The sequence below is a fragment of the Poromitra crassiceps genome (genome assembly GCF_964638095.1).
Source record: "Poromitra crassiceps genome assembly, chromosome: 2".
Taxonomy (NCBI): Eukaryota; Metazoa; Chordata; class Actinopteri; order Beryciformes; family Melamphaidae; genus Poromitra; species Poromitra crassiceps.
The window spans coordinates 33,753,890-33,767,724 of NC_139624.1; the positions used below are offsets into that span (position 1 = coordinate 33,753,890).

Genomic DNA, 13,835 nt, shown 5'->3' on the forward strand with positions numbered 1-13,835 from the left:
GAATAAAAGACAACTACAATATACTATAAGTATCACTAATTATGATAGGCAGTGGGCAGCTGATATACCACAATATCACATAGGATGTCAGCAGTGATGTCACGAGCACTTGATGATGATTTCATCATTGTTGTCACTCGAACAATTCTGAGGCCATCAGTGATGTCACCATGTCACAATGCTGCTCTTTTTCGGAAAGAGCAGAAAACATGGATGCCAGAAGTAAGGTTGTTTTCTCGTGGCTGTTGTTTTCTTACAAAAGGCAAGTAGGGGCTCATTATGGTAGCTACATCATCCATAATGTGCAACTACTAAAAATAAATGGTAGCTACTATGAACAGAATAACGATATATACTGTATATCACTTTTTACAGTCAATTGGTGACACGGACTCCATACTTTCCGCCATTGTTGTAGTCCAGAAACCTCACGCAACGTCACAACTGCATCTGAAACTCGGGTATTGTCGAAATTCCCAAATTCCCACTCGTAAATACGACATTTGAGCATATAACGTCCATGACATCATCAGTACTTTATGACATCACTCATTGATTAGGTCATCGTAAATTGCTGATGATGTCATCCAGTTCTAGAGGGTTCAGCCTCTATCACTGTGCCTCACAACTCACTGATGACATCACTCGAGCCATTGTGACATGGCGTGCCTCGCAACTCACTGATGACATCACTACAGCCATTGTGGCATCACTGATGTGAGTCTGAAGGCATAAAATATCTAAAATATTGCTGAGCCCAGTGGTTCCCCCCTGGCGATAGCCAGGCCGGAGGCATTATGGATCCGGGTTGTCCATCCGTACGTACGTATGTCTGTCCGTCCGTACGATGTTCGTTAACGCGATATCTGAGGAACGCCTTGACGGAATTTCATCAAATTTGCCTTAAACATCGACTTAGGCTCAAGGATGATCTGATTAGATTTTGGTGGTCAAAGGTCAAAGGTCAAGGTCACTGTGGCCTCTCGAACGCCATTTTCAAGCTTGTTAACGCGATATCTGAGGAACGCCTTGACGGAATTTCATCAAATTTGTCTTAAACATCCACTTGGACTCAAGGATGAACTGATTCGATTTTGGTGGTCAAAGGTCAACGTCACTGTGACCTCTTGAATGCCATTTTCAAGCTTGTTAACACATTGAGTGCCACAGCGCTTCAGTAAAATTGTCTGGAGCCTGTGCCAGATTCACTTCCATTCAGTTGAAAACAGCTATAGAATTTTTTCTATTATGGCTATATTAACGGGGCTGGACTTTAATGAAACATTGAACACTCCTGCTTCTTCCAAAGAAGAAATTTTGTTTCTAGACAGTTCCATTATGAAATTACAGCCTCTCAAACAAGTGCACTTTCAAGGGTTTTCTGTCGTTTTTTTTTACTTTCCAAGATATAGGCCCTTTTATGAATACCTTTTGCACTCTAATTTCGAGCACATTCACTGACTCTGGCTGGTGTTTTCTGATGTGGTGGCGTGTGGTGTGGTTTCTGTGCAGCCTGTGTGTCACACACCCCTCTCCCCCCCCCCCCCCCCTCCCCCCTCTCCCCTCTCCACCTCTGAGCTGCGGGCTCCTCCCACACGCACAGAGTTTGTTTTCTCGTTTTTGCCCCGGACAGATCCCAGCGCGCATCATTTCCTTGATGGGCAAACGCGACTGAACGAAAAGGCATGGCCGTTCGGCTTCGGATGCTGGCTTTCTAGGAAATCGTGTGGAGATAGATAGAAGCATAAGAGCTCAGTTGTGAGCGCGGATGCAGCCGAGCCCACTCTCCGCTGTAGGCAGAGCAATATATACGGCGCTGGCAGAAAGCATGCATCGGTTTCCACTTTCTCCGCTGTCTCCTGTACAAAGTAAAGGATCTGAGGTGGGTGGAGCAGCTCCTGTGACGATGTTTAAGGTGGCGCCGTGTGATCCCTTGAAGGGATTCATGCTCACTGGCTAGGTACGACCTTAAACAGCAGAATTATGGAATAATATGAATTATGATTTTAGGACGTCCACAGACGTCCTTGGCACTCCTCGTTACTTTTTTTTAGGACGTCCACAGACGTCCTTGGCACTGAATGTGTTAATGTGATATCTGAGGAACGCCTTGACGGAATTTCATCAAATTTGTCTTAAACATCCAACTAGGATCAAGGATGATCTGATTAGATTTTGGTGGTCAAAGGTCAAAGGTCAAGGTCACTGTGACCTCTCGAACGCCATTTTCAAGCTTGTTAAGGCGATATCTCAGGAATGCCTTGACGGAATTTCATTATATTTGCCTTAAACATCCACTTCGACTCAAGGATAAACTGATTAGATTTTGGTGGTCAAAAGTCAAAGGCCAAGGTCACTGTTAGCCTGGGTAAACCCAGCCCCCACGTGGCCTGCTCTCAGACCCTGCTGGTCACTGTGACCTCTCGAACGCCATTTTCAAGCTTGTTAGCGCGATATCTCAGGAATAGTCCGGGAGCCATGGGGTTGAACCTCGCTTCGTCGGATAAAGTTTTTTTCTCTGCTGATTCTTGTAGTTTGGGGGTACCTATTCAAAATACAGGAGGGTGCCCGGTGAGCACCCTTGAGCATTTTCAGATATTAACCCCTTAATTGCCAAAATTCCAGAAAAATAGGTATTTATGGGATTTCATGCAAAATACTCAAATCAAATGCATCTAATTTGTTTTCTCCAATGTCTATTCATAAAGGAGGTCATGTACAATGTATTTCATTCCACACTACATAATATTAACCCTTTTAGGCCATGCCAGCAAAACAAACTGTTTATGACAATAGGGGTTGTGCTGGATGAGAACATCCATTGAGCCTTTGCTCATTGGCATGTAGAGATTCAGAGTAGATGATACACACTGGGAGGTGTGAAGGGCAGATTTTGCTGCTGATGGTCTGATGGTAGTTAAGCCTATATTTGGATCTTGAGCGTCCTACCCTGAAACATGCACAGAACATGTGCATGGCAAACCAGGCACCCCGCTATTGGAGTTAAAAGGGTTTTGCAGCATCTCCAAAATGTAGTCTGGAACAAGTTTGCAATCTTCCGGTAGAGTGGGTGAGCTCAGTGACCTGTTGCACGTATTTCTTTTCCGTCCAAATGCCTGTGTAGTGGCAGATTTACATTGATATTTCAATATATTGCTTGAAAGTGGGCCCTCTTAACATTCTCAATGAATGCTTCATTCTCTGGCGGTAGAGCAGCTAAGTTTGGAGCAGACAAGTGTCCTTTCCCATTCTTTTCCTCCCAGACAAGTAGCCTTATGTGTGACATGTCTGTGCTCTCCTTTATACCAGAACAGGCTGAGATGAAGGCAGTGACTTGGTCAGGGACCTGCTGGAACGGTTGCTAATGGCAGATAGTTCGTACAGTTTTGAGGACTTTGATGACAGAGCCTTTTCCCAACCCATAGTAAGACACTACAGTGTCACATCCCAATATGGCATGGGCTGGTAAAAGGTTCTTCACAATTTGTGAAGGCTTGGCCAGTGTTGACTTGATGTCCACTATTGCCCTTTCCTTGTGGGGCGATTCAATAATGTGTGGTGTATCCAGTCCTTCCTGATGGTAATGGTGAAGGAGTAGGATGAACACATCTGTGTCATCAGAAACCATCGAGATTTGATGGGCTTCTCCAGCACACCTCAGGTCCTTTTGGACAATGATGGTGTCAGTTTCTTCCTGTTGATTTTATATATCATATTGGCTCATTCTTTCTTCCAACCTGATCTCAATGGGGCATGGCTCCTCCCCTGTCACCACCAACTTGTGTTTGCTTGTCCTCTGTAGATGGAAAAGCTGATCCTTCCTGGGTCAGTTCCTCACATAAGAGCTAAGAGATGGTGTTTCTAGCTGACCCCTGTCTCTGTGACATCTCGGGTGATGGACTTGATACAGTACTGTAATCAGAGTAGCTGCCGAAGATGAGGTACGCATCACTGTCTGATAGGTATGAATTCAACCGTGTCTTATCATTTTTGATGAAATCGGCTATGGTGCCATCAGCTGGCCAGTGGATGTCCAAAGAAGTTCTGATCCATCAATGACACTGGCATTCCTCCTGGAGATTTTGACTTGGAATGACTTCTTCAGTGTAGACTTGGATTTACAAATTTGCATTCCATCCTCGTCCTCCCTAGACAACAGTCTGATATCCTTGAATCGATGGCATTTAGGTCGTAAATTGTGGAGTCAAATTGGATTGATTTGGTTGTTGTCATTGTCTTTACTTTGTTTGAGATGGTGTTGTAAAATCCCTCTGGCCAGGTCCTCTCAAAATCTTCTAACATTGCCTCCCCAATCTTTACGGCACTGTTACTGGTGGGGTGATCTTGATGTTCACGATGCTTTTGCCCCTGGATGTTCGTTGGGATCCAATGGATCGAGGCAGGTTTCCAGTTTCTGACAAAGTCCAGCCCTGTCCTTGACTTTGGCATCTGCTTAACCCATGGCTTTAGCCTCCTCCTTGTGATAGAGATGAAGCTTTGTAGTATCTGTCTCATCCTCTTCCATCTCCTTCATGTCTGACTCAATCTTGTAGCATATGTGGTGGCTCAGGGCCCAGATCTTCAGTGCCTCTGGCTTCATGGTTATTCCAATGATCCCTCCATCACTGTGGCCATACCTCACAAAAGTAGTTATGAACTGGTTGATCCACAGGCCATTCCATATTCCACTAATGTGTCACATCACATGCTGCCCCTGGAGAAAATGCCTTTGTGGAGGAAGCTTCTCCATGGAACGAAGATAGTAGAGGCCATACCAGACATGGTTGACATGGCCAGCTGCAAAGTAGTAGGTAAGCATCTTGTGGAATGTGATCAGATGGAGAAGCCAGTCACCCTCACATTCAGCCCAGATGTATGACATCAGCATCAGCATCATTGGTTTCACCAAGACCTAAACCCAAAGTTTGGCTGTTCTGGTCTGACTCACAATCTGATCCATAAGGCTCTCATCAGGTCATCTGCTTTCTGGAAATGTCTTACCGGAACTCCAGAGAGCCCACTATCAGCCATCAGTGAACATAAAGCCCCAACAAAACTCATCAATGTGTGCATACCTCCAAGACGCTTTAAGCAGCGCAGCCACATCTATAAGTGACATGTGTGTCTGTTTGAGGCAAGATGTGCGTAAGCCGAGATGCAGTGTCCCAGCCATTTTGAGTGGGGTGGCCCAGGTGGGGCACAGACTCAAGCAAGGGTGGCACTGATTGCGGCATTTAGGAAGGATGTAGAAAGGTTTTCCCTTGCCAAAATCTAGCCTAACGTCACTCTAGCTTAAAAATTAGCCCACTACAGCCTCTGAAAGACAGTATGGTTGGCCAGCACCCTCAGGATTTTGGGGTGGCCAAGGCCACTCCCTAGAAACTCCCCTGCTGAGATGTGTGCACAGGATTTGAACAGTGCACCTAGACCCCTCCCCCCCGGCTGTACAAGGAATTGAGTGTGGAGACAGAAAGTGCCACGGCTCAAAGCCGGTGAAACATGCACACACACGCACATGCACGCACACACACGTGCGCACACGCACGCACACACACAGTGCCAGAGAGAGGAGTGGGGGAGAAGGGTCTGACTTGCGCAAACCTGCACCGCTTCAACACCTAGGATTGATTTATCAGACTAAAAGTCCTCTGCTAATTTCATGTTTTTATTGGGGATGGGGGGGGGGGGGGCACATGGCAGGGGAATTAAATAGGCTACATTATACATGACCTCATTGCTCCTTTATGAATAAACATTGGAGAAAGCAAATTTGATGCATTTGATTTGAGGATTTTGCATGAAATCTCATAAATCCCTATTTTTAAGGGGATTTTGGCACTTTAGGGGTTAATATCTAAAAATGCTCAAGGGTGCTCACCGGGCACCTTCCTGTATTTTGAATAGGTACCCCCAAACTACAAGAATAAGCAGAGAAAAAAACTTTATCCGACGAAACAAGGTTCATAAAAAAACAGCCTTTGGCTCCCGGACTAGAATGCCTTGACGGAATTTCATCAAATTTGCCTCAAACATCGCCTTGGACTCAAGCATGAACTGATTAGATTTTGGTGGTCAAAGGTCAAGGTCACTGTGACCTCTCGAACGCCATTTTCAAGCTTGTTAACGCAATATCTCAGGAATGCCTTGACGGAGTTTCATCAAATTTGCCTCAAACATCGACTTGGACTCAAGGATGAACTGATTAGATTTTCGTAGTCAAAGGTCAAGGTCACTGTGACCTCACGAATGCCATTCCCAAGTTCGTTAAAGCGATATCTCAAGAACGGCTTGATGGAATTTCTGCCAATTTGGCTCAAACGTCGACTTGGGCGCAAGGATGAACGGATTACATTTTGGTGATCAAAGGTCAAGGTCACTGTGACCTCTCCAACGCCATTTTCAAGCTTGTTAACGCCATATCTCAGGAATGCCTTGTCGGAATTTAATCAAATTTGCCTCAAACATTAAGTTGGCCTCAAGGATGAACTGATTACATTTTGGTGGTCAAAGTTTAAGGTCACTGTGACCTCACGAACGCCATTCCCAAGTTCGTTAACGCAATATCTCAAGAACAGCTTGATAGAATTTTTTCTGATTTGGCTCAAACATCGACTTGGACGCAAGGATGAACTGATTCCATTTTAGAGATCAAAGGTGAAAAGGTCAAGGTCACTGTGACCTCTCGAATGCTATTTTCAAGCATATTAACGTGATATCTCAGGAATGTCTTGATGGAATTTCTTCTAATTTGCCTCAAACGTCCACTTGGACTCAAGGATGAACTGATTACATTTTGGTGGTCAAAGTTCAAGGTCACTGTGAGCTCACACACCCAATTTCCAAGCTCTGTAACACAACATCTCAGGATTGCCTTGATGGAATTTCTTCCAATTTGCCTCAAATGGCGATTTGAACTCAAGAATGAACTAATGGCGGAGGCATAAGTCTGCATTGCGGTCATTCTAGTTAGTGGCCGGGCCAGCGAAGCGGCCTGGCCACTTCTTGTATTTGCCATTATTCTTCATCCTCCCGGGAAGTTCGACTTCCCATGGATGAAAACTAACCAAACTTTGCACAAAGGTCCAGTCCCATGCCAAACGTCTTTGACACAAATTTGGGGCCAATAGTCCTAACGGTGGCACGACAGCGACCGTCTAAAGTTTAAAACTTAAAAAATTCATAAAAAATCAGGCATACGTGCTATGGCTTTGCAACTTTCACCGAAATGTGCGCCTAAATGAGGGGAAACTTTTGTACAATGCAACCTATGGCCAATTATGAAGTCTAAAGACTGCAAAACTGCAAAAACTGCAAAAACGAATTAAACCCTACTCCTCCCACATTTTTTCTTCAAACGACACCAAACTTCAGTATCTGCATCGTTAGACCGTTCTACACAAAAGTATCAAACCAGATTTTCGATCGGTCAAAAATTGAGCCCACAGTGCATCAAAACGTTGAATTCTGGCCCCGTGTATAGCCTAATTACCTTAATTACCTTTGGCAATTAGGTTGTATTTGTGATGTCATCAGTCAGTCAAGCAATTGTGATGCCATCACTGATGTCACTCGAGCAATTGTGATGTCATAATATTTTTTTTCCCCATTGACTTGCATGGGGTTTCGAAAAATCTTGCAGTAAATTAGCTGTAATTCAGAAACCATAACAGCTACAGCTACGAAACTTGGTAGGGAGGTGCACAGAGGGGCCTTTTATTCTACACGAAAGAATTACACAAATTGAGCAGATGGTGGAGCTATAACAGCCCTCTTTACATTCTGGTCCATAACTTCTGAACCGTATGGTCTATCATCAAACTTCTTTTTTCCCTGGATTCCTTGGGTCCTTCTGCATCTACTCATCTAGGCCACGCCCATTTCCGTCTGACTAGATTTTCCGCCATTTTGAATTGGGTCCAAAACAGTTTTTTTGCGATTCCCCCTTGAAATTTTGTCCAGTCTTCACCAAACCAAAGCACACATCATGTGATGAGTGTCCTGCACAACACTGTTTCGTGGTATTTGAAAAAAGCACACCGTTGCGATATAATCGACTTCCAAACTTCTGTGGGTGGGGCCAATTTCACAAGAATCACCATAACTCTAGAACACAACGTGCGATCCTAACCAACCTTGGTCCAGGTGTGGAAGGATGTACTCTGAGCCTATAGGATAAATATTGTGTCATTTCGCCTTTAGGGGGCGCTATAGCAGCATTCAGTACCTGTACCTTCTAAATTGTTTTATTTTGAAGGGCGGCAGGAAGTGCTGATTCATTGTCATTATGGCCAACCTTCCTTCTTGTATTGACACTTGACACTTCTGAGCTGATTTCAAGGCTCAAGGCTCAAGGCTCAAAGCCTTGAGACTTGCCCGGCCACGACCCATTGCTGCGCAGCAGCTATAATTTAGTTCTGAGTTTGTCAGGATTATGAGAAAAAAGTTTGAAGACTTCTTTAAACTCAGAATTTAAAAAAAGGTCAGAATTCTGAGATTAACATCAGAATTCTCAGATTAATGTCAGAATTCATCCTGGGAATCCTTGGGAAAAGGAGGCTGCATTCCTCCTTCAATGAGCACTAAATGGGATAAAAACAATCTAGAAAAAATATATATAAAAAAAGGGAGGCTGCATTCCTCTGCCACATTTCAAGGAGCCGTCAAAATGGTCACGCCGCAGTGACACATTTGGTCTTCGTGGGTCATGGCCGCTGGAGACACAGCATCACTGATCATGATTGTGATGTCATAAAGCACTGATGATGTCATATACATTATATGCTAATGAGGTCATATACATTGTGACATCATCAGTGATGTCCTAAATCAATGATGATGTCATAGACCTTAATGCTAATGATGTCATAGACATTGTGACATCATCAGTGATGACATAAATCATCCAGGCCGAGGCTATATAAGGGGGAGGGAAGCTATGCCAATATGACACTCTGTGTCTTGTTTTTTCTTAATTCACCCACTGATCCTTCTAGCTGATCAAAGAAATGGTGATGGAGCAGTCACGTGCCCAGCTGATCGGGCGAGAGTTTGTCCGACAGTACTACACACTCCTGGACCAAGCCCCCGACTGCCTGCACATGTTTTATAGCAAGAACACCTCCTATGCACATGGGGGCCTGGACAGCAACGGCAAACCAGTGGAGGCTGTTTATGGACAATCTGAGATCCAGAAAGTGATAGCGCTCAGGTTCCGGGATTGTCACACCAAGATCAGGCATGTGGACGCCCATGCCACGCTGAACGAAGGCGTGCTGGTGCAGGTGATGGGCGAACTATCCAATAACATGCAGCCCATGAGGAAGTTCATGCAGACGTTTGTGCTGGGACCCGAGGGTACCGTCGCACAATTCTATGTGCACAATGATGTGTTTCGTTACCACGACGAGGTGTTCGCCGACTCCGACTCCGAGCCTACCGAAGAGTCTGAGGACGAGATGGAGGAGAGGGTTCCCTCTCCTGACGTGGCTCCGGAAGAGTCTACTGCCTTCTATGAACAGACACGCTGCCTGGAGCTACAGACACGCTGCCGGGAGCCGGTGGGTCCTGGCGAGGAGGAGGGAGCAGAGATTATGCTGGAGATGCAGGCAGACACACAAACAACCAACAAACAGACAGGGAGAAGGTCAGCTGAGGACACCCCCAATGCAGAGCCCATCGCCGAACCCACCGCTGCCACTCCAGAGGAAAACAACCCGTTCGCCTGGGCATCAGTCACCAATAAGAACCTCTCACACAGCGAAGCTGTCCCAGTCTCAAGACTCTCCCCACACATGGTCAAAGTCACTCCCACAGCACCAGCCAGAGTCGGGGTGAATTCAGCAGCACAGAGACCACAGAGAGACCAGAGGCAGAGGGAAGAGAAACCTGGAGGACCTCCTGCACACAGAGGCCCCAGACCAGTGCGGGAGGGTGAGCAGGGTGATTCAGACGTGTACAGAGTCGTCCGGTACCCTGACACCCACCAGCTGTTTGTGGGAAACGTCCCGCATGATGTTGCCAAGGCCGAGCTCAAGGAGTTCTTTGAACAGTATGGTAAAGTCCTGACGCTGAGGATCAAAAGTGGAGGGAAGCTGCCAACTTTTGGCTTTGTCGTTTTTTACAACTCTGAACCCGTACAGAAGATCCTCAGCAACAGGCCCATCAAGTTCAGAGTCGATGTGCATCTGAAGGTGGAGGTGAAGACCCCCCGGTCAACCAGGGAGGGCAACAGGCGGGACATCCGGCCCAAGGGTCCCGGAGGCCATGGGAGTCCTCAGGAGCGGTCTGCTGCCTTCTATGAACAGACACCCTGTCCAGAGCCGACGGTTCCTGGCAAGGACGAGGAACGAGCGGCATCGAGCCAAGAGCTGGAGGCTGAGAAGGAGGCAGAGGTCGCCATGGTGCAGCTAAAGATGGAGACGACGCTGGAGACACAGGCATACATGCACACAGCCGACGAGCAGACAGAGAAAACCCTTGCCAAGCCCATACCCACCGCAGAGCCCGCCAAACCCACCACCACCGCTTCAGAGGAAAACAGTGGAAAGCAATTAGGAGTGCAGAGACCACAGAGAGACCAGAGGCCGAGGGAACAGAGGCCTGTAGGCCCTCCTCCTGTACACAGAGGGCCCAGACCAGTGCAGGAGGGCGAGCAGGGTGAGTCAGAGGTGTGCAGGGTCATCCGGTACCCTGACGCCCACCAGCTGTTTGTGGGAAATGTCCCACATGACGTGGACAAGGCCGAGCTCAAGGAGTTCTTTGAAAAGCATGGTACAGTCCTAGAGCTGAGGATCAAAAGAGGAGGGAAGCTGTCGAACTTTGGGTTTGTGGTGTTTAATGACTCAGAACCCGTACAGAAGATCCTCAGCAAAATGCCCATCAAGTTCAGAGGCAATGTGTGCCTGCACGTGGAGGGGAAGAAGACTCGGTCGACCAAAGAGGACGACAGGCAGGACATCCGGCCCAGGGGTCCCGGAGGCCCGGATTTCCATAAGAAGACAATGATGGATCATACCAATGTATGCCACAGCACAGCAGGGAACATAACTTTCCTGGAAGCCCCTGTGGATAGGCAGGATGGGGTTGTGAAGGAGATATTCTGCTGCCAGGGACTTCACATGGACCTGGAGGAGGAGAAACGGCTCGCAACAGTTCGCCGTCACCAGGCCTGCCAGTTCCAGGTGGGCGCAGAGGCCGTAGCGATTGCCCGTGCCCGTGCAATCGCTGCCCGAGCCCAACGCCAAGACAAAAACCTTCAGTTGCAGAGATGTAAGAAGATGCTGGAGTCTGCTCCCTTCTACGAACAGACATCCTGTCCAGACCTGGTGGCTCCTAACGAGGATGAGGAAGCAGCGGCAGTGAGCCCCACCAAGGTCAAGGCCAAGGCCAAGAAGGAGGCTGAGGCCGCCATGGTGGAGCTGAAGATGAAGACAACAGTGGAGAAGCAGGCAGACATGCACATAGCTGACGAGCAATCAGAGAAAACCCCTGCCGAGGCCACACCCATGGCAGAGCCCGCTGCTGTGCCCGCCGAACCCACCGCTGGCACTCCAGAGGAAAACAGGTCATTCTCCTGGGCATCGGTTGTCAGTAAGAACCTCCCAACCAGTAGGGTCATCCCAGTGTCAGGACTCAGTGAGCAACAGCTGCAGACATTCTAACTACTCTAACCTTAACCGGAACTGCATAGCATAGAAGGAATCTAGCTAGTGTTGTGGTCGAGACCACCCAAACCGAGACCGAGTCAAGACCAAGGATTGTGGGGGGAGGGGAGGGGGATTTTTACACCCAATCACAGTAAAAACTACAGACCACAGTAGAGTGCATACCTCCTCCACGGCATAATGTAATGTGTATCCATTCGGAACTCAGGTGCTGTTTTGTAATCAGTTTGTCCTTGGCCTATGACCAACCTCTGTACAAAGATTTGTGGCGTTACGTGAATCTGTGTGGAAGTTAAATGCCTTTTTGTGATTGGCCCCGGCCATTGCCCCTTTTAGCTAGTGGGCGTGGAAAGTGAATCAGTTGGTCCTTGGGCATTGACCAACCTTTTTACAAAGTTTCATGGTGTTACGTGAATCCATTTGGAAGTTAGGCGCCTTCTTGTGATTGAACACAACGCTTGCCACACCCCCTTTTGTCCAGTGGACGTGGAAAGTTAATCTTTTCTGCCAAGTTTCATGCAAATCATTTTTGAGATATCTGGCAAACAGACAGAGGGGCGAAAGCATAATCTCCCAGCAACTCCGTGGCGGAAGTAACAAAATAACAAGTGCAAAGTCGTGGCCCTGGTGTGTTGCGGCAGCAGTCCTTGGCTGGGTCCAGGTGGTGACTGAGGAACCAGATCTGGAACTGGCACATGCGTAGTAACAGCCTGATAGGGACCGCAGCGGACGCTAATACCTTGGGCAAAAACACCACTCTGAGGGTATTTGAGTGGTCTGTTAGTTAATACATTGATCAGAATGGATTTAAAAGGGTTTTTTGTATTTGGTGTTGTTGGGTGTTGGATGAGTTCAAATCACCCAGCACTATTAGTTCAGAAGAGACTAAGCTTCTGGCATACTCTTTGCGCCCAGCCAAGCGCATAGGGCGCGCGCCGATTATGACGTCATCGCACGGGGTGTGTCGGGGGGCGAGGCCTGAGCGCAGCGCGGCGCGTCCATGGAGATTTTTCTATCAGCGCGTCGGGTTTTGCTGCCTGTGCCTGTAGATCTCCGTGGTAGGCAATCAGCGGACATCTGCTGTGATTGAGTCGTCACCATCGTACAGTCGCCTTCAAAGCATGATGTTCGATTATAACGAACTAGTTGTGTGCCTGAGCCTTCCCAAATGTTGAGGGTCGTTTTTTAGAATTTAATATATAGAATTGGGAACGTTACATTCAATTTCATTTAGACTGCCTGGCACCTGGAGCTGCACACTGAGTATGTTTTGTTTTGGCCTGCGCCGAGTGCGCGCGCCCTCCTCTGAGCCCCGCCTCCAGCGCGTGCGCGAAGAGTATGCCAGAAGCTAAGCTTGACAAAATCTTCCCAAGATCCTCAAGAGCCGTTTTCGGTGCAGAGGGTGCGTGATAAACACCTGAGCATCGCCTCCCACACAAACATCTAAAATACAATCAAAACATTTAGGAACGGGCGACACTTGGTTATGAGTTGTGACTTTCGGTTAGCACAGTAATGGACTGTTAAGCGTCACATGTGTGCAGTGTCAGTAACGCTGTAATAATATTACTTTTCCCAGTAACGAGTAGTGTAACAAATTTCTAATAAAATGTCTATTATTACCGTTATACGAAAATAAAACAACTCGTTATATACTTACTTTTGTTGATTCCATTCTGTAATTGCAACGTGCTGCAAAACGACTTGTGTGCACGTGACCAAACTAGCACCAGCAGCCTGGCTTTTTGACAACAATGCATGATGTCACCGTGTTCGCTTGGAAGATGGAGGAAACATTTCCTTTCAGCAGGCTTTGATTTTGTCGGGAAGAAAAGTGACAAGAACATCTAAGTCAAATGTAAACTTTGTCGAAGGTATAAAGACTCTCCACTGCGAAAAACACGGCGTCAAACTTTCTAAAACATCTAATTATAAGGGCACCATAAGAACCTGAAGCTCGTGGACCACCAAAGGTGAGCAGGTGAATCATTCATTCATAGTCTGTAGAAACTCTGTCCATCTAGCTTATTTTCCTAAGCTCCAGCGTCTTTTTTCAGTTGTTTCCAATGAGGAGAGAGCGTATGCGGGCGCACACGGACGTCTATAGAAAGTGCACTGCGCCCTGCATCTATTTTCAGAGCGCTCCGGCGTTTTTGTGCGCCGTCTCCCAGC

The 13,835-nt window shown here is 47.1% G+C and overlaps 1 protein-coding gene across 1 annotated transcript; it reads left to right on the plus strand.

The window, feature by feature from the left end:
- Nucleotides 1–9,005: 9,005 nt before the first annotated feature.
- On the plus strand, nucleotides 9,006–11,660 carry LOC310799359 (uncharacterized protein; the record flags this gene model as incomplete). Its single annotated transcript, XM_083661950.1, has 1 exon — nucleotides 9,006–11,660. The coding sequence occupies one exon, from the start codon at nucleotides 9,006–9,008 to the stop codon at nucleotides 11,658–11,660; it is 2,655 nt and encodes an 884-aa protein (XP_083518076.1).
- Nucleotides 11,661–13,835: the final 2,175 nt, after the last annotated feature.